This window comes from Rhamphochromis longiceps, linkage group LG12 (genome assembly GCF_057381845.1).
Source record: "Rhamphochromis longiceps isolate RC_006_pf linkage group LG12, R_longiceps_female_GT1.1, whole genome shotgun sequence".
Lineage (NCBI taxonomy): Eukaryota > Metazoa > Chordata > Actinopteri > Cichliformes > Cichlidae > Rhamphochromis > Rhamphochromis longiceps.
The window spans coordinates 10,043,329-10,064,873 of record NC_140568.1 but is presented as its reverse complement, the minus strand read 5'-3'; the positions used below and the strand labels follow the sequence as shown (position 1 = coordinate 10,064,873).

General features: G+C 43.4%; 1 protein-coding gene and 2 long non-coding RNA genes across 3 annotated transcripts; 1 reads left to right on the top strand and 2 right to left on the bottom strand.

The window, feature by feature from the left end:
• Nucleotides 1–793: 793 nt before the first annotated feature.
• LOC146656903 (uncharacterized) lies at nucleotides 794–4,026 on the top strand. Its single transcript, XM_085424689.1, has 3 exons — nucleotides 794–1,909; nucleotides 2,055–2,371; nucleotides 2,580–4,026. The coding sequence occupies exons 1-3, from the start codon at nucleotides 1,272–1,274 to the stop codon at nucleotides 2,933–2,935; spliced, it is 1,311 nt and encodes a 436-aa protein (XP_085280815.1). The 5' UTR covers nucleotides 794–1,271; the 3' UTR covers nucleotides 2,936–4,026.
• Nucleotides 4,027–5,458: 1,432 nt separating this feature from the next.
• LOC146656902 (uncharacterized) lies at nucleotides 5,459–8,233 on the bottom strand. The gene is made up of 3 exons (XR_014914189.1): nucleotides 8,094–8,233; nucleotides 7,777–7,984; nucleotides 5,459–6,798 (listed from the first exon to the last, which is right to left on the bottom strand). It is a non-coding gene; the product is annotated as an uncharacterized LOC146656902 (long non-coding RNA).
• A 5,057-nt stretch (nucleotides 8,234–13,290) lies between these two features.
• Nucleotides 13,291–19,785, bottom strand: LOC146656901 (uncharacterized). The gene is made up of 3 exons (XR_014913978.1): nucleotides 15,775–19,785; nucleotides 15,458–15,665; nucleotides 13,291–14,479 (listed from the first exon to the last, which is right to left on the bottom strand). It is a non-coding gene; the product is annotated as an uncharacterized LOC146656901 (long non-coding RNA).
• Nucleotides 19,786–21,545: the final 1,760 nt, after the last annotated feature.

The following is a 21,545-nucleotide window of genomic DNA, read 5'->3' as shown; positions in this document are numbered from 1 at the left end:
CCAAAATACGAGGTTAGTCATTCATATACTGCTGCATGGGCTGGGCTGTAGTTACATCCTAAGGTTTTAAAAACTGAGCTTAAATAAATGATTAGCGGTAATAAAAGCCGAGGGAGGTCAACAGGGATCACTGACAGTCAGTGATCCCTGTTGACCTCCCTTTCTTTTGAGATCAAATAGAAGAAAATACATAACATTAAACATGTTAACAACACAAAAGCCATATTAAACGCAGACTACTTTAGACCCGGAAGTAGGATTCGTGGCGTCATCACTGAACAACCGGATTGGCCTGATATAGGTCTATCATAGTGACGTGGGTTTTAATCAGTAGGGTTATATGTTTCCCAATATGATATTTTTTTTTAAAGAACATAATGTGGATTGTTTTTATTTGTTAGCTGTATGGGCAGCATTTTTGTGTATGTGATCCCTTTCCTTAAATTACATTTGCTATATACACATATTTTGCTCTCTTAGTATTTTTAGAACCTGACTAATACTGAAAACTTTAGGGTGATACTGATAAAAAGGACTTAAAAATTTAGATACTGATACATTGGTCAATACTCTTTTTACAGATAGTATACAGATTACAGAACTTGGAATGTATACAGAAATTCATGTTTTTCGCAATGATCGTTCAAAATTGGTTTACATTTGTAAATAAATACAGCAATATATCTGCAAGATTTGACCAAATTCACCACTCTTTTATACTATGCTAAACAATCAAAGATTAGCTCATGTCTAGTTGAATGATGTTTTAAAAATGTTTTCCTGTAGTGTTAATCACAGTGATGTTATGAAGTAATGTATGAACCTGACGTATGATAATATTTATCTCTACAGAGGAAACATCCATCGAAGATTGAGCAGTACAATATCACTGTGGCATCAACATCTCGTCAGCGAAAGGCCACAGCCACACCAAACAAGCTCTCAGCAAATACACAAGCCAAGTTACCAGACCTGATGTTGAGAGCTGCAAACAAACATGTTCCACAAGCAACTGTTGACATGCTTGTCATCAATTTCATATGTGAGGGTCTACAGCCATTTGCAGTGGTAGAACAGCCATCTTTCAAAGAATTGGTTACCACATTACAACCTCAAGCCAAAGTCCTCTCCAGACCCACTGTCCGTGCCAGAATCTGTGAAGCTGCTGATCACATGAAGATGACTTTGGTTGCAGCATTGGATAAAGTCAAATTTGTTGCTACCACTACTGATTGTTGGTCAGCTCATCAGAAAAGTTACCTTGGAGTCACATGCCATTGGAGGAAGAGTCCCTGGAAAGAAGATCTGTAGCACCAGCATGCAAAAGATTGAGAGGGTCTCACACATTTGACATGCTTGCTGGTGCGCTTGATGATATCCATTGCCAATACAAGATTAGAGGCAAAGTTGTAAGAACCACAACTGATATGTGGAAGGCCTTGACAAAGTTGGATCCACTGTTTGGGGCACAAAATGATGCAGATGAAGCTGAAGATGAAACAGACCCAGAAACTATTGACCTGACTGACCATATTGACTACCATGAGGCAAGTGCAATTCTTGATGAAGACTCTGGTTTGGAGTATCAACTCCCGTCTCATCAGCGATGTGCATGTCACCTGCTAAACCTTGTGGCAACATCTGATGCTGCCCTAGCAGAGAGCATGAATGAAACCTACGAGAGGCTCTCCCGTGCATGCTTTGCAAAATGCCAGGCCATTTGGAACAAAACTGGCCGATCTCATTTGGCTAATGAAGTGGTAGAGGACAAGTGTGAGCTACAGATCATTCGTCCCAATGCAACACAATGGAATTCAACCTACCTTGCCATTGAAAGGATAATACGCATCATTGATGAGAAGGGGGAAAATGCCATCAGGAGCATTTGTGAGGAGTTCAAGGTGAAAATGTGAGTAAAATTGGACACCTACCAATATGGTTTCAAATTTTGTGAATTTTCCTTAATGGATGGTTAAAAACGTGAGCAGACTCTTAATATTAAATCAGAAGATCCCTGTTATAGTCATGGTGGGTTTTGTTGTTGTGTCTTACAGGTTGAGTCCTGCAGAAGTTGCATTCCTTAGGGAGTACTGTACCACCATGAAGCCACTGGTGAAAGCTTCAAACATTCTTCAGTCTGAGTCCACTTCCTTTATGGGATGGCTCCTGCCAGTAATCCAACAACTACTGTTCAAACTTAGCAGGCTGGAGACATCAAGCAAGACATGCGTGCCACTCATCAGAGTCCTGCAAAATGGCCTTCAAAAGCGTTTTGGAGCGATGATGGAGGATCCAGAGTTGGCTGCAGCTGCAGTCCTCTTACCCAAGTTCAAGACTTCCTGGACTGACAGAGCAGATGTAACAGAGGCTGGTAAGGATTCATGTGATCCCATTTTTGTGTATTTTTACATTTGAACACATGCTTAAGTGAGTATTTCACCTAATACATTGTAAGTTATTGATGGTCTGTCCCGAATACTAAACAATCCTTTTTGAGAATTTGCCGTTTTTAAATTTGTGTTCAGGAATAATCACTGAAATTTAAATAACAAAATTGTGTTATCTACTTGCAATTACAGCCTTGACATACATCAAACAACATCTTGAAACGACAGAGCATGAGAGTGAGGATCAGCAAAGAGAGTCATCTGATGAAGATGAATTCTTCTCCAGACCAATCTCCAGAAGGCTGCAAAGTGCAGTTGAGCTTGATGGTTACCTTGCTTGTGCCACAGACACCATGGAGCTGCTGCACTCCTTCTCAGGTATCAAAAACCTCTCTCTTAAACTGAACACAGCTCTGCCTGCTTCTGCTGCGTGTGAACGACTTTTTAGCTGTGCTGGTCTACTCTTCACAGCCAAACGAAGTCGGATTGCCTCTGTTAATTTAGAAAACCAGCTCTTGCTGAAACTGAACAAAAGGTTCAGAAAGTAAAGTGTGCTTGAATGTCCAGCTTGAATGAAAAAAAAATACACAAAGCTGGAGTTCTTCTGTGTCTTTACGTGGCCAGCTGCCTCTTCTTCTCCCATTCTCTCTCCCTCTCTCTCCTGTTGCTACTTAAATGATGAAACTGATCAATGATCAGCTGATCGCTTTTCTCTCTTGTTTGTTTATCGCGCATTTCGAGCCAGAAAGAGGAAACCAGCGGTGGTCGCTCTAAACAACAGCAGCAGGTTAAAACTTGATCAGCTGCTATTAGAATTTATTTAATATTACTTTCTAGTATCAGCTGATGTTGGCTGGAGCCACAGCTGTAACAGCTGCTGGTCATGATATCGGTTTGGATATATGGTGAGAGGGAAACGTGAAGATGAAACCAGGAGATGTCCTTACTGAATCATCAGAGCTGAACAGGTGATGGAGAAACAGGTTTACCTTTTAGGTGACATGAATAAGTTGAAGGGAAGTTATGAACTGTTTCTGAGAGACAAATAACATCAGGATCCTTTTTTACTGACAGCTGGTAACTGTGCAGGGACGGGTCTAGCAAAGTTTTGCAAGGGGGCAGGTAACCATATACATGCACTGTTTATAAGATTGGGGAAACCTGCAGTCAGCTGAGACTGAAGAAGTCAATTGGATGAGTGACGAAACGTTTTTCCCACAAAACGTAAAGTCCAGATGAACAGAATCAACTTTTGGAGATACTATATAGCTCATGCTAATATCACATCTTCACATTTTTCTTTTTAGAGGTAACAATAACTTTGCATTCTCGCTACTCACCATGCTCTAAAACAGGTATATGTTAGCAATGACATCATTTAACAAATGTTTTTAAAATTCTAGCCGTGCTAATTAGCCTTAGGATTGGTTGAGGTCTGTGCAAGCCTTTGGAACAAAATCAGTCTTTTAAAGCTCACTATTTTCCAGGTGAGCCTATAGCACATTTGTTAAAGTCAGTCCGGATTGTACAGCTTCTAATCAGAAACAATTAAAGTTTGTTTCTTTTTTTCTGCTCATCAATCTTTTTCTGTAAGTAGTTACCGAAATACAGTCAACCTTTCTTCATTTTCCTAAGTGTGTGTGTGTGTATATATATATATGTATGTGTATATATATGTATGTGTATATATATGTATGTGTATGTGTATATATATATATATATATATATATATATAGCACTTCAGATACTGCAGGAGTCTGACTCCGTCTGTCTTTTCTTTATATATATATATATATATATATATATATATATATATATATATATATATATATATATATATATATATATATATATATATATAAAAACAAACAAACCACAACGCCCCCCAGTCCCACACAGATCAACACAACCATCAAACATATTAGAGGAATATAACAGTAACAAAAGTAGATTTAAACAGGCAATACCTCTAGACTAGCAAAATAAGAGATAAAGGGTTGCCACTTGTGAAAAAATTTGGCTGTGCAACCTCTCAACGTATATTTAATTTTTTCAAGTTTTAAAAAAAACATGACATCTTCAAGCCACCGGGAAACAGTAGGATACTTAACAGACTTCCAATGCAACAATATTAGACGTCTCGCTAATAGGGATGTGAAGGCTATAATATCCTTTTGTGTGGAATCAAGTGTAAGTGAGCGAACAGGAATCCCAAATACAGCAATCAGAGGACAAGGATGAAGAGTTACCCCAAGAACAGTTGACATAATAGCAAAATACCCTGTCCAGAAACCTTGTAGCTCAGGACACAGAAAAAACATGTGGCTAAGGTACGACCAGTACTTTTAACATTTTATCAATTATTTACCAAATTAAAAAACAACATGTGGTAACTTATTTTTAATTTTGCTGCATACAAGTTGAATGAATGCTTACTGGATCTAGAACACCATTTAGATCATAACAGCTCCTGATCAGGATGAATTTCATTTTCAAATCAAATTTCATGTCGCAGTTTCACACTTTTGTAACATATTATTTCAAAGCTTGCTTATGGGCTTGTTTTGGAGCAGACCAACAGTCAGGCAAGGCTGGGATGGTCAATTTGGTAAAGTAAATCCGTTGGGCATCTTTCTTTGCCTTTAGACAACAATTCTGATGGCAAAAGAGCCAAACGGGACAGGCAAAAAAAAAAGAAAAAAAGAAAAAAAGAAGTGGCTTTAGATCTGACTCTTACAGACAGGCATGCATGTCTCAGGGTGATTACACACTAACACATTGTGATTAATCACACACATTTGTATACATTTTATTAACAAGATTAAAAAAAAACACTATACAAAATGTGTTTTTGTGACAGGCCGCTAGTAACAAAGTGCTTAAAGATTTCAAATTGGTTCTTTCCCAAGTTTTCTGTTATGTGTACACATATTCCTTGAATTAGGTGCTTTTTAATTCTCCAATAATGGTCAGTGCAAAGTGTTTACACAAACAAACAAACAAACAAACAAACAAACAAACAAACAAACAAACAAACAAACAAACAAACAAACAAACAAACAAACAAACAAACAAACAAACAAACAAACAAACAAACAAACAAACAAGTGTTTACACAAACAAACAAACAAAAAACATTACTCAGAAAATGGTCAGGTACAAGAACTGGATTAAAAAGGATTGGAAAAAACAGATAATGTCCAATGAAATACTTCAGCGTGTGGCTCATGACTTTTGCACAGTACTGTAAATGTTATTAATAATGAAAGATATAAAGATGTAGCTTTCCCATTTTTAAAAAATTCCCATACACATTATTCTTTTCTTCTAGTGAAGGTGCCTCCTCCTTCAGACCTTAGGATAACTAATTTCTCAGACAGTGACATCACGGTGCGCTGGGAAGCTGCAGATGATGATGATGTTTCTTACCTCATTAAGTGGATCTCCCTAAGTGGAGGCGACCTGAGGCAGGTGGGGAAGAACTATTGAGTTGTTGGAGTACATATTATGAAATAAAAAATACAATATCTCAATAAACTGTTGTCCTGTGTCTTAAGGAGTATCAGATATCACTGTCTGCACTCTATGGAGATGGAGCTCAGAGTGAAGCTGTGGCCGTACGCTATAGCACCTGTGAGTCACACATTTTAACTATATCAGCTGCTGGTGGGAGCAGGCTCTCATGGATCTTTCTGGATATTTGCAGCGGGGACATGCTGGGGTCATTTTGGAGCAGGTTAATTTGTGTGCGCCACGTGTCATAATCAGTTTTGTTGTTAGGTCTGGGAACCTTACCGGAGAAGGTACGGAGTCTAACCTGGGACTGGATGTGTTTGACATCTTGCCTTCGTACGATATGCTCTACCACGACCTTCTGAATGTCAGGTGGATTCAAATCACTTACTGAAAGGGACGCACAGGCTTAAGCAGACAAAGAAGGAAATCGGGTAAACCCTCCAGCACTCATTTCTGTGTCCATTCTGGGCTAAAAACAAAAACACCTCATAACTACCTGTGGATGCTGGCTGAGCCTCTGAAGGTTGAGTGATATGTCATTAAGCAGGTAGTCAGAGTTCTCATTGATCAGTTCCTTGAGGGAAGTGTATCCACAGGCCTTACTGATGTCCTACATGGAGCTCAGCGCCGCCTGGCTCACCAGCAGTGTCTCCTCACCAGCTTTCTCCAGCACAGGATACAGCGAGGCCATCAACAAGGCACAGAAATTGCGGCCCACTGGCTGAGCACAGCAGGCGATTCCCCCGAGTTGGATGCACAGCTGACAGATGTTGCTGTTGAGCTAATGGATCATGGATGCAGATGTTGATGATGAAGGAATCACTTGGAGAGAGCTTGTATTTGAGTTGCTGGCATCACTGTTGTATATCGAGGGGAGTCTGGATGGACCGAGCAGCTACGCAAAGAGACAAAACCTGTGTTAAAGCACTGCTTTCTAACCACTTTTACACATGCACTGCAGCTCTGAAGTTTTCAAGATATTGTCCATGCACGTGAGAACGCAAATGTCTGACACAGTTAGATCAAACATTAAACAGCCTTTAGCCTTCCTGCTCCTGAGTGAAAGCCTGTATTATATCTGACTGTGCTCATGTGGGGATAAGACAGATTAGCCTTTTCTCAAAGTGAAGAGTGGGGGCCAATTTAGGATCTTCACTCAAATTTAAAATACAAGGGAAACTGATGTATTTCCTTAAATAAACAAAAACCACACAAGCGCTTATAAAATGCTCATCCTACCCAGTCATATGCAAAGTGTTAGAATCAACGTGTGATCCACCTGCCACTAAGAGATATTATTTCTCTTTGGTAGATGGAAAAAATGGAATCAAACTCACTGTCAGTAGCTACAACAGCACATTTGTTATAATATGATGAATCAAGCATTTAGATATTAAATAGTATTGAGGGAGACAGGATCAAATACAGTGGGGCAAAAAAGTATTTAGTCAGCCACCAATTGTGCAAGTTCTCCCACTTAAAAATATGAGAGAGGCCTGTCATTTTCATCATAGGTATACCTCTAACTTGTCCGAGTTTTAAAGAACTGATTTGCAAATTATGGTGGAAAAGAAGTATTTGGTCACCTCATTTTTTGCCCCACTGCGTAATATACAAAGATATTTGTGGCAACTCGATGTGCTTTGTCCACTTTTATTATCGGATTGCTCTGTTAACCAAAGGGAATACCTCAGTTTATTGTATGTTTGACTATAATTTACAAAAAGACTAAAGCATCATTTCTTATCTTTTCTACAATAACTATCAAATGAACAAATGGAGAGTGCTCGCTCAAGTCATGGATCAAGTGACTTAAAGGGCCCTTTTCAAAGAAAACTAAAAGTGTATAAGCAACCAAGGAAGTGAGTCCTACCTGGCCACTGGACAACATTCAGTGACAGTGCACTTGCTGGCATCTCCGGTGGGCAGAGCCCTGATTCAGTAGGGTGAATAAGGGATCTTGTCTCCTCCGTACTTAATGAGAGTGGTGTATCTGTCAGTCATGTCTGGCACATAAAACACCAGGTAGGTCCCATCATGGCTGTCACAGATATCTGCTTCTTGGGCTTCCCCTCTGGGTCCTTCAGGAGAAAACAAAAACTGTTACCTAAATATCAATGCTTTGAATACATTATTGTGTGGTCCACGTTCATGCACTCACAGTGATCTGCACTGCCAGCAGTCCCTCACCTGCATCTTTGGCATCAATGGTGACCTTCACTGGCAGAGAGGTGGGCGCTCCAGTGGTGTTAAGGCCGGATCCACTTGCACGCACCTTGCTGGTATCATGGGTGGGCAGCACCTTCACCTTGTAAGGGCGGACCAAAGGGGAGAGAAGACAACTGGCTGTGGAATACAGTCTCACAAATGAAAGGAGCCTTATTTACAGAACCGAGTAAACCACGCAAAGAGTTTTCCATTTTCAAAGCTGGCCAGAGTGGAACACTGTAACATGTAACACCTAGAAGGTTCAGATGGCTGCAGTACTTTGCTAATTTGGATCAAAAGTTTGGGGGGGAAATGTAATTAAATCAAGTGATTGTAATGCTGTTACTTCCGTTGTGTAGTTAACCATCTATCATTTTAGATGTTTCATTAGCAGCCTGATGAAATTAGCTGTGTAGTTAGCCGACTTCTGCCATCCAAACAGATGAGGTGAATTATGCAGATCACTAGCACAGTACACAGATTACCACTTCTTATTCCAGCCAGACTTCAGGTACTTCATTCGAATCATGCAGTAACAACAAAGGTTTATTACTACTGGCTTTTTAAATTGTGCTTCTTCTGTTCTAGAAAAACAGAAACATGTGATCACAGGGTTTTGTTTTTTTCAATGACATTTGTGTTGGTTGTGTCGGTTGCAGGCAAACATTGATCATAATGGTTAGATATTAGGAAATAGCTTAAAATGTGTGCATATTTAACTTGTTGCACTGCCGTAGTGTTACCTGCGTGGGATCTCCTCATGAGCATATGACTGTACCCTGGATGATGATATGTGAGGAGCTTGAACTTGATTCGCTAACAGAAACTAATTTGGCTAGCTTAGCGCACATGTCTTGTGGCAAGATATATGCACTTAAATGTTTTAAGTCATTGGCTGTTCTGCCAAATTGCCACCAACCTGCAACTTTGTGAGCTGACTGTTTTGCGATTTTTGTGTTTTAGACAACAAAAATAAAAGAAAAAGATGTACAGATCCAGGCTTTTCCTTTACTGTGGTAGTCGCATAGAATGACGTCACTGACACTGGTTTAATATGAAAACAAACTTTGCAAAAAAAAGAAAGAAGAAGAAGTGAGTCGGCGTGTCATCTTTATCGAGCACCATACATGTTTTGCCTCACATTAAAATTATTAGTTTTCCTTTTCAAAAATAATTTATATTCAGAGAAGTCAAATATAGCAAATTTGCACGGCTTCCACGGCCGGCAGGTGGCGCAGAACACTTGCCGGCCCCTGGCAACTTGAAGCACAGACAGGCCCTGGTTCGAGCCTCGGCTCGAACACACTCACTGAGTTCAGGTCCTATCTGTGTCTTCAGTCTGCTAGGGGGATTCCTGGTCTGCGCAGGGAATCCCAATCCTTTTCTTTTCTTTTTTGGGGTGTTGGGGCCTGTATTTACAAAGCTGGGACTATCTCCGTTGTCATGGCTACCAAGAACAACGCCAGCTTGGGGGAGAGCGGAGAGCCGATAAGCAAACACTCATTCATCCTTTCTCCTCTTTCGTTTCACAGCTGCTGCGGTGGGAAACGCTGGGACTTGTGTGGCTATGCAGTTTTTGCATTGTTGGGAACTTTTAAGGACCAGCCTTGAATTTTACAGATTTGATAAGTGAAGCCTGGATATATAGTGAAGAGAGCTGGGATAATCTGGACAGAATCTGCAGGCTGCATCTCCAAATCACAAGTGGCTTTAGATCTGACTCTTACAGACAGGCATGCATGTCTCAGGGTGATTACACACTAACACATTGTGATTAATCACACACATTTGTATACATTTTATTAACAAGATAATAAAAAAAACACTATACAAAATGTGTTTTTGTGACAGGCCGCTAGTAACAAAGTGCTCTCAAGGTTAAATACACATACCGGTAGACATTGAGGGCTAGCAGGAGGGACCATGCGCTTACCTGCTGCTCTCTGGCAGGTAGCTCCATGCCCTCCTGGGTTTTAAATGCACCTTAGAACACACATGCATCAACACTACAATGAGCGGGTGGAGGGAGGTTTGGAGTCTTCTCTCACCCCCATTCTCTGCGACCTGCTGGAGCGGGGGGGGGGGGCTAGGAGGAGGAGTTGGCCGTCCGACTGCGGTCTGGGGTGTGGGGCCTCCCTGCTGCTGCGGAGTCGGGGCGGTCTGCCTCCCCCCACCGCAGGGAAAAGGGTAATACCACCTGGGTCTGGGTGCAGTTCCCCCTCCAGGGGCAAGGGTACCTAGACCCGGTTTGTAGGGTACGCTTGGGGAGTGTGATCGTGTGTACAGCGTCTCTTTATGTCTGTCTCCACGTTGGTTGAGTGTGGAGTAAGTGCATATGAGAGCATGAGGGTGGGAATGGATGTTTGTATATGTGTGTGCCTGTATTTCTGTGTCTATATGTCAGGTTGGGTGTCAGGCGCCACCTCTCTGGGGACATCTCAGGCCCTCCAAGGTTTGGAGGCCTATCTCCCCCTACCACCACTTCCCCTGCCAGTGGCGGACTCCCTCAGACATCGGTGCGTTGGTGGTTCTTTGTGTCCGGGGATGGGCGTCCAGGTACACACCGGCTCACTCCTTGGCGGCCGCTTATCGGGGCCTGGAGCCTGGGGCTCGCTCGGGCCACTTCGGAGGTGGGGTGCCCCCGGCCTCTCGGCCTGGGGCTCGGTCACTCAGGCACGGCTGGCTGCCGGCGGAGCTCACGGGCGCGTCACTGCAACTCCCCCTGGCTTCTGCTCCGCGGCTGCTGAGTGAGCCCTCATCTGGGACTCTCCTCAGCTCTTTCTGGGACAGTGGCGCGGCTGCCCCTCTGTTGGTCTTCCTTGGTCTCTTGTGTTCTGGGGGCCTCTGGATGTCTGGAGTTTTGATCTCCTCCATACCTGCTTCATGCCCTGGAGGACGGGGCTGTGGCCCCCCCACACCCTCTAGCAGATCATTACATGAAGGAACCTTTTTAAAAAAAACAAGCGCATCCATGCTCACAGGTGTACACATGGGTGATCACACCCACAAACTACACCCTTTTTGGCTCCTACCTCAAAGCACACTGTGTTCTGTTGATCTTATGTGCTGCACAATAATGTTTAATATTTAGTATTTACTGTCATATTCCCATATATCATTGTGATGCTGTTTATTCTATTACTCTTGTTCTCTTCTGCTTGTTTTCTTTTTTTCTTTCTCAGCAGGTGATCCAGGTGATCGATATATGCATTTTTTATTTCTTTTTTTTTTCTGCTCATTCTGTTGGTTTTTGTTTTTTGCCCTTCTCCCCCGTCCCTCTTCTCAGCTGTTTCTCTTTCCCTCTTTCTTTCTCCCCTTCTTTCCCCCAAAATAAAATAAACAATAAAAGGTGAATCAAATGGACCATTACGGCAAGGCTGGGATGGTCAATTTGGTAAAGTAAATCCGTTGGGCATCTTTCTTTGCCTTTAGACAACAATTCTGATGGCAAAAGAGCCAAACGGGACAGGCAAAAAAAAAAGAAAAAAAGAAAAAAAGAAGTGGCTTTAGATCTGACTCTTACAGACAGGCATGCATGTCTCAGGGTGATTACACACTAACACATTGTGATTAATCACACACATTTGTATACATTTTATTAACAAGATTAAAAAAAAACACTATACATGTGGTGGGGCGTGGTCTGCGGGGCCGTGCGGACGCACCTGCACGGCATCCGCAATCACGCCCGCCGTGTTAAAACACGGGGACTCAGGGGTTGGTGGTGGTGTGGTGTGACGTGAATCAAATAAAGTTGGCTCTGAACGTGGCTCCGTGGTCCCGCCGTGCCTTATTCATGCCACATTGGTGCCGAAACCCAGGAGGCGGCATGGCGGGTACCTACCAGAGCCAGGAAAGGAAAGAGCTGGCCGAGAGGGTGGCCGAAATAGCGGCCACCCAGCGGAAGCAGGCGGCGGAGGTGCGTCGCCAACAGGAAGAGCTGCGGAAGGAGAGCGAACGCCACCTGGGGAAGATGGCAGAGCTGGCAGCGCTGCTCTGGGCCTGGGCGCCACCCCCACAAGTGTGTCCCGAGGACAGTGAAGCGGTGGAGGAGCCGTGTGGGTCACCTCGGCAGCCGGAGGTGGTGGACGAGCCACGCGGGGGTCCGAGCCTGCCGGAGGAGGAGGAGCAGCCGGGTGAAGGGCTGCTCCTGCCGGGAGCGGTGGAGGAGCCGCTCCAATCGGAGGCCGAGGACGAGGCGGGCGAGGGTCTACACCTGCCGGAGGCAGAGGAGTCGCTCCACCCAGAGGTGGGCGAGGGGCTGTGCCTGCTGGGGGCGGAGGCGCAGTGCGGGGAGCCGCTCCAAACGGGAGTGGCGGAGGCGGTGGCGGAGCAGCTGTGCGGGGAGACGGAGGTCCCTGCTCCAGGGCAGCCTGTGCAGCCGGAGTTGGAGGCAGAGGAGCGGGACAGCCCCGCTAGGCCGGGGATCGGCGGGCTGGCTAGTCCAGCCTCGCTGCCACCAGTCGATTCTGCGCGCCTGACGTCTGCCCAGCCGCCTGTGTGCAGGAGCTCACGGCCATGCCTGTGGGGCCGTGTCCGCTTGCTACGCGGCCGACCTCCGGACCAGCTTCGCCGTTGCCGCTGGATGCGCGGGCGGCCACCAGAACGGACGCTTCCCCGTCGCTTGGTCAGGGGCTGGGGCGCCGATGTTTAGGGGCCGAGTCTCGCCCCAGTTCGCGGGGGGGGGGGGAGGAGGTTCGGCCAGATTGCTCCCCGGCCTCAATCGGGCGATGGGGGTATGTGGTGGGGCGTGGTCTGCGGGGCCGTGCGGACGCACCTGCACGGCATCCGCAATCACGCCCGCCGTGTTAAAACACGGGGACTCAGGGGTTGGTGGTGGTGTGGTGTGACGTGAATCAAATAAAGTTGGCTCTGAACGTCGCTCCGTGGTCCCGCCGTGCCTTATTCATGCCACAATACAAAATGTGTTTTTGTGACAGGCCGCTAGTAACAAAGTGCTTAAAGATTTCAAATTGGTTCTTTCCCAAGTTTTCTGTTATGTGTACACATATTCCTTGAATTAGGTGCTTTTTAATTCTCCAATAATGGTCAGTGCAAAGTGTTTACACAAACAAACAAACAAACAAAAAACATTACTCAGAAAATGGTCAGGTACAAGAACTGGATTAAAAAGGATTGGGAAAAAACAGATAATGTCCAATGAAATACTTCAGCGTGTGGCTCATGACTTTTGCACAGTACTGTAAATGTTATTAATAATGAAAGATATAAAGATGTAGCTTTCCCATTTTTAAAAAATTCCCATACACATTATTCTTTTCTTCTAGTGAAGGTGCCTCCTCCTTCAGACCTTAGGATAACTAATTTCTCAGACAGTGACATCACGGTGCGCTGGGAAGCTGCAGATGATGATGATGTTTCTTACCTCATTAAGTGGATCTCCCTAAGTGGAGGCGACCTGAGGCAGGTGGGGAAGAACTATTGAGTTGTTGGAGTACATATTATGAAATAAAAAATACAATATCTCAATAAACTGTTGTCCTGTGTCTTAAGGAGTATCAGATATCACTGTCTGCACTCTATGGAGATGGAGCTCAGAGTGAAGCTGTGGCCGTACGCTATAGCACCTGTGAGTCACACATTTTAACTATATCAGCTGCTGGTGGGAGCAGGCTCTCATGGATCTTTCTGGATATTTGCAGCGGGGACATGCTGGGGTCATTTTGGAGCAGGTTAATTTGTGTGCGCCACGTGTCATAATCAGTTTTGTTGTTAGGTCTGGGAACCTTACCGGAGAAGGTACGGAGTCTAACCTGGGACTGGATGTGTTTGACATCTTGCCTTCGTACGATATGCTCTACCACGACCTTCTGAATGTCAGGTGGATTCAAATCACTTACTGAAAGGGACGCACAGGCTTAAGCAGACAAAGAAGGAAATCGGGTAAACCCTCCAGCACTCATTTCTGTGTCCATTCTGGGCTAAAAACAAAAACACCTCATAACTACCTGTGGATGCTGGCTGAGCCTCTGAAGGTTGAGTGATATGTCATTAAGCAGGTAGTCAGAGTTCTCATTGATCAGTTCCTTGAGGGAAGTGTATCCACAGGCCTTACTGATGTCCTACATGGAGCTCAGCGCCGCCTGGCTCACCAGCAGTGTCTCCTCACCAGCTTTCTCCAGCACAGGATACAGCGAGGCCATCAACAAGGCACAGAAATTGCGGCCCACTGGCTGAGCACAGCAGGCGATTCCCCCGAGTTGGATGCACAGCTGACAGATGTTGCTGTTGAGCTAATGGATCATGGATGCAGATGTTGATGATGAAGGAATCACTTGGAGAGAGCTTGTATTTGAGTTGCTGGCATCACTGTTGTATATCGAGGGGAGTCTGGATGGACCGAGCAGCTACGCAAAGAGACAAAACCTGTGTTAAAGCACTGCTTTCTAACCACTTTTACACATGCACTGCAGCTCTGAAGTTTTCAAGATATTGTCCATGCACGTGAGAACGCAAATGTCTGACACAGTTAGATCAAACATTAAACAGCCTTTAGCCTTCCTGCTCCTGAGTGAAAGCCTGTATTATATCTGACTGTGCTCATGTGGGGATAAGACAGATTAGCCTTTTCTCAAAGTGAAGAGTGGGGGCCAATTTAGGATCTTCACTCAAATTTAAAATACAAGGGAAACTGATGTATTTCCTTAAATAAACAAAAACCACACAAGCGCTTATAAAATGCTCATCCTACCCAGTCATATGCAAAGTGTTAGAATCAACGTGTGATCCACCTGCCACTAAGAGATATTATTTCTCTTTGGTAGATGGAAAAAATGGAATCAAACTCACTGTCAGTAGCTACAACAGCACATTTGTTATAATATGATGAATCAAGCATTTAGATATTAAATAGTATTGAGGGAGACAGGATCAAATACAGTGGGGCAAAAAAGTATTTAGTCAGCCACCAATTGTGCAAGTTCTCCCACTTAAAAATATGAGAGAGGCCTGTCATTTTCATCATAGGTATACCTCTAACTTGTCCGAGTTTTAAAGAACTGATTTGCAAATTATGGTGGAAAAGAAGTATTTGGTCACCTCATTTTTTGCCCCACTGCGTAATATACAAAGATATTTGTGGCAACTCGATGTGCTTTGTCCACTTTTATTATCGGATTGCTCTGTTAACCAAAGGGAATACCTCAGTTTATTGTATGTTTGACTATAATTTACAAAAAGACTAAAGCATCATTTCTTATCTTTTCTACAATAACTATCAAATGAACAAATGGAGAGTGCTCGCTCAAGTCATGGATCAAGTGACTTAAAGGGCCCTTTTCAAAGAAAACTAAAAGTGTATAAGCAACCAAGGAAGTGAGTCCTACCTGGCCACTGGACAACATTCAGTGACAGTGCACTTGCTGGCATCTCCGGTGGGCAGAGCCCTGATTCAGTAGGGTGAATAAGGGATCTTGTCTCCTCCGTACTTAATGAGAGTGGTGTATCTGTCAGTCATGTCTGGCACATAAAACACCAGGTAGGTCCCATCATGGCTGTCACAGATATCTGCTTCTTGGGCTTCCCCTCTGGGTCCTTCAGGAGAAAACAAAAACTGTTACCTAAATATCAATGCTTTGAATACATTATTGTGTGGTCCACGTTCATGCACTCACAGTGATCTGCACTGCCAGCAGTCCCTCACCTGCATCTTTGGCATCAATGGTGACCTTCACTGGCAGAGAGGTGGGCGCTCCAGTGGTGTTAAGGCCGGATCCACTTGCACGCACCTTGCTGGTATCATGGGTGGGCAGCACCTTCACCTTGTAAGGGCGGACCAAAGGGGAGAGAAGACAACTGGCTGTGGAATACAGTCTCACAAATGAAAGGAGCCTTATTTACAGAACCGAGTAAACCACGCAAAGAGTTTTCCATTTTCAAAGCTGGCCAGAGTGGAACACTGTAACATGTAACACCTAGAAGGTTCAGATGGCTGCAGTACTTTGCTAATTTGGATCAAAAGTTTGGGGGGGAAATGTAATTAAATCAAGTGATTGTAATGCTGTTACTTCCGTTGTGTAGTTAACCATCTGTCATTTTAGATGTTTCATTAGCAGCCTGATGAAATTAGCTGTGTAGTTAGCCGACTTAGCTTAGCGCACATGTCTTGTGGCAAGATATATGCACTTAAATGTTTTAAGTCATTGGCTGTTCTGCCAAATTGCCACCAACCTGCAACTTTGTGAGCTGACTGTTTCGCGATTTTTGTGTTTTAGACAACAAAAATAAAAGAAAAAGATGTACAGATCCAGGCTTTTCCTTTACTGTGGTAGTCGCATAGAATGACGTCACTGACACTGGTTTAATATGAAAACAAACTTTGCAAAAAAAAGAAAGAAGAAGAAGTGAGTCGGCGTGTCATCTTTATCGAGCACCATACATGTTTTGCCTCACATTAAAATTATTAGTTTTCCTTTTCAAAAATAATTTATATTCAGAGAAGTCAAATATAGCAAATTTGCACGGCTTCCACGGCGGGCAGGTGGCGCAGAACACTTACCGGCCCCTGGCAACTTGAAGCACAGACAGGCCCTGGTTCGAGCCTCGGCTCGAACACACTCACTGAGTTCAGGTCCTATCTGTGTCTTCAGTCTGCTAGGGGGATTCCTGGTCTGCGCAGGGAATCCCAATCCTTTTCTTTTCTTTTTTGGGGTGTTGGGGCCTGTATTTACAAAGCTGGGACTATCTCCGTTGTCATGGCTACCAAGAACAACGCCAGCTTGGGGGAGAGCGGAGAGCCGATAAGCAAACACTCATTCATCCTTTCTCCTCTTTCGTTTCACAGCTGCTGCGGTGGGAAACGCTGGGACTTGTGTGGCTATGCAGTTTTTGCATTGTTGGGAACTTTTAAGGACCAGCCTTGAATTTTACAGATTTGATAAGTGAAGCCTGGATATATAGTGAAGAGAGCTGGGATAATCTGGACAGAATCTGCAGGCTGCATCTCCAAATCACAAGTGGCTTTAGATCTGACTCTTACAGACAGGCATGCATGTCTCAGGGTGATTACACACTAACACATTGTGATTAATCACACACATTTGTATACATTTTATTAACAAGATAATAAAAAAACACTATACAAAATGTGTTTTTGTGACAGGCCGCTAGTAACAAAGTGCTCTCAAGGTTAAATACACATACCGGTAGACATTGAGGGCTAGCAGGAGGGACCATGCGCTTACCTGCTGCTCTCTGGCAGGTAGCTCCATGCCCTCCTGGGTTTTAAATGCACCTTAGAACACACATGCATCAACACTACAATGAGCGGGTGGAGGGAGGTTTGGAGTCTTCCCTCACCCCCATTCTCTGCGACCTGCTCCGCGTCTTTTTGTTCTTCCAAACTGCTCCCGGTACTCCGGCCGGTGCCGTAATTAACCGTTGATCATGCTTGAGAATATTTTAATTGTTATAGGAGGATGAACTCTGATGATGAAAGCCCACGCCTCAGAGAAACCCGGAATGGAGTTTCTTACAGTTTCCAAACCAAAGAAGATAAGATGAAGCATAATCACAAGCAAATCATAATTCACGTCGGCAGTAATGACACCCGGTTACGCCAATCGGAGGTCACTAAAATCAATATTGAATCGGTGTGCAACTTTGCTAAAACAATGTCGGACTCTGTAGTTTTCTCTGGTCCCCTCCCCAATCAGACCAGGAGTGACATGTTTAGCCGCATGTTCTCCTTAAATTGCTGGCTGTCTGAGTGGTGTCCCAGAAACGATGTGGGCTTCATAGATAATTGGCAAACCTTCTGGAGGAAACCTGGTCTTGTTAGGAGAGACGGCATCCATCCCACTTTGGATGGAGCAGCTCTCATTTCTAGAAATATGGACAAATTTATTAAACCCCCCAAAATATGACTATCCAGAGTTGGGACCAGGAAGCAGAGTTGCAGTCTTACACGCCTCTCTGCAGCTTCTCTCCTCCTGCTACCCCCCCAAAAACCCATCTCCATAGAGACTGTGTCAGCTTCCAAAAAGACAAAAAACAAACTAAAAACCAGCAACAAACGACTTAAACATAAACAATTACAAAGAAAGAACAATACAGTATCCACATCTGAACCAAAGAGTAAAACAGTGAAATGTGGATTATTAAATATTAGGTCTCTCTCCTCCAAGTCTCTGTTAGTACATGACTTAATAATTGATCAACAAATTGATTTACTCTGCCTTACAGAAACCTGGTTGCAGCAGGATGATTATGTTAGTTTAAATGAATCAACACCCCCGAGTCATTCTAACTACCAGAAATCTCGAAGCACAGGCCGAGGGGGCGGTGTGGCAGCAATTTTTCACACCAGCCTATTAATTAATGAAAGACCAAGACAGACTTTTAATTCATTTGAAAGCCTGATGCTTAACCTTGTCCACCCCAGCTGTGAAACTCAGAAACCAGTCTTACTTGTTATCATCTATCGTCCACCTGGGCCTTACGCAGAGTTTCTGTCTGATTTCTCAGACTTTATATCTAATTTAGTTCTGAGCTCAGATAAAATAATTATTGTGGGTGATTTTAACATCCATGTAGATGCTAAAAATGACAGCCTCAACATGGCATTTAATCTGTTATTAGACTCAATTGGCTTCTCTCAAAATGTAAAAGAACCCACCCACCACTTTAATCACACTCTAGATCTTGTTTTAACATATGGCATAGAAACTGAACATTTAACAGTGTTTCCTGAAAACCCTCTCCTGTCTGATCATTTCCTGATAACATTTACATTTACAATAATTGATTACACAGCGGTGGAGAGTAGACTTTATCAAAGTAGATGTCTTTCTGAAAGCGCTGTAACTAAGTTTAAGAATATAATCCACCCACTGTTATCATCTTCAATGCCCTGTACCAACACAGAGCAGAGCAGCTATCTGAACGCTACCCCAACAGAGGTCGATTATCTTGTTAATAATTTCACCTCCTCACTACGTACGACTCTGGATACTGTAGCTCCTGTGAAAACTAAGGTCTCTAATCAGAAGTATTTGACTCCGTGGTATAATTCTCAAACACGTAGCCTAAAGCAGATGACTCGTAATCTGGAGAGGAAATGGCGTGTCACAAATTTAGAGGATCATCATTTAGCCTGGAGAAATAGTTTGCTGCTTTATAAGAAAGCCCTCCGCAAAGCCAGAACATCTTACTATTCATCACTGATTGAAGAAAATAAGAACAACCCCAGGTTTCTCTTCAGCACTGTAGCCAGGCTGACAAAAAGTCAGAGCTCTTTTGAGCCAACCATCCCTTTAACGTTAACTAGTAATGACTTCATGAACTTCTTCACAAATAAAATTTTTATCATTAGAGAAAAAATTACCAGTAATCATCCCACAGATGTAATATTATCTACAGCTACTCTTAGTACCATTGATGTTAAGTTAGACTCTTTTTCTCTAATTGATCTTTCTGAGTTAACTTCAATAATTACTTCCTCCAAACCATCAACGTGTCTTTTAGACCCCATTCCTACAAAACTGCTCAAAGAAGTCCTGCCATTAATTAATTCTTCGATCTTAAATATGATCAACCTATCTCTAATGATCGGCTATGTACCACAGGCCTTCAAGCTGGCTGTAGTTAAACCTTTACTCAAAAAGCCATCTCTAGACCCAGCAGTCTTAGCTAATTATAGGCCAATCTCCAACCTTCCTGTCATATCAAAAATCCTTGAAAGAGTAGTTGTCACACAGCTAACAGATCATCTGCAGAGGAATGGTTTATTTGAAGAGTTTCAGTCAGGTTTCAGAGCTCATCACAGCACAGAAACAGCTTTAGTGAAGGTTACAAATGATCTTCTTATGGCCTCTGACAGTGGACTCATCTGTGTGCTTGTCCTGCTAGACCTGAGTGCAGCATTCGATACTGTTGACCATAATATCCTATTAGAGCGATTAGAACATGCTGTAGGTATTACAGGTACTGCACTGCAGTGGTTTGTATCATATCTATCTAATAGACTCCAATTTGTGCATGTAAATGGAGAGTCCTCTTCACACACTGAGGTTAATGATGGAGTTCCACAGGGTTCAGTGCTAGGACCAATTCTGTTTACATTATACATGCTTCCCTTAGGCAGCATCATTAGAAGACATAGCATACATTTTCACTGCTATGCCGATGACACCCAGCTCTATCTGTCCATGAAGCCAGATAACACACACCAATTAGTTAAACTGCAGGAATGTCTTAAAGACATAAAGACCTGGATGGCCGCTAACTTTCTGCTTCTTAATTCAGATAAAACTGAGGTTATTGTACTCCGCCCTGAAAATCTTAGAAATATGGTATCTAACCAGATTCTTACTCTGGATGGCATTACCTTGGCCTCCAGTAATGCTGTGAGGAACCTTGGAGTCATTTTTGACCAGGACATGTCCTTCAAAGCACATATTAAACAAATATGTAAGACTGCTTTCTTCCATTTGCGCAACATCTCTAAAATGAGAAATATCCTGTCTCAGAGTGACGCTGAAAAACTAGTTCATGCATTTATTACTTCCAGGCTGGACTACTGTAATTCATTATTATCAGGATGTCCAAAAAACTCACTGAAAAGCCTTCAGCTAATCCAAAATGCTGCAGCAAGAGTACTGACAGGGACTAGAAAGAGAGAGCATATTTCTCCTGTTTTGGCTTCCCTTCATTGGCTTCCTGTTAAATCCAGAATTGAATTCAAAATCCTGCTCCTCACATACAAGGTCTTAAATAATCAGGCCCCATCTTATCTTAATGACCTTGTAGTACCATATCACCCTATTAGAGCACTTCGCTCTCGCTCTGCAGGCCTACTTGTTGTTCCTAGAGTATTTAAAAGTAGAATGGGAGGCAGAGCCTTCAGTTTTCAGGCCCCTCTTCTGTGGAACCAGCTTCCAGTTTGGATTCGGGAGACAGACACTATCTCTACTTTCAAGATTAGGCTTAAAACTTTCCTTTTTGCTAAAGCATATAGTTAGGGCTGGACCAGGTGATCCTGAATCCTCCCTTAGTTATGCTGCAATAGACGTAGGCTGCCGGGGGATTCCCATGATGCATTGAGTTTTTCCTTTCCAGTCACCTTTCTCACTCACTATGTATTAACAGACCTCTCTGCATTGAATCATATCTGTTATTAACCTCTGTCTCTCTTCCACAGCATGTCTTTTATCCTGTCTTCCTTCTCTCACCCCAACCGGTCGCAGCAGATGGCCGCCCCTCCCTGAGCCTGGTTCTGCCGGAGGTTTCTTCCTGTTAAAAGGGAGTTTTTCCTTCCCACTGTCGCCAAAGTGCTTGCTCATAGGGGGTCATATGATTGTTGGGTTTTTCTCTGTATCTATGAAGCGCCTTGAGGCGACTTTTGTTGTGATTTGGCGCTATATAAATAAAATTGAATTGAATTGAATTGAAGCATACCTGCGCAGCGGTGGGTGA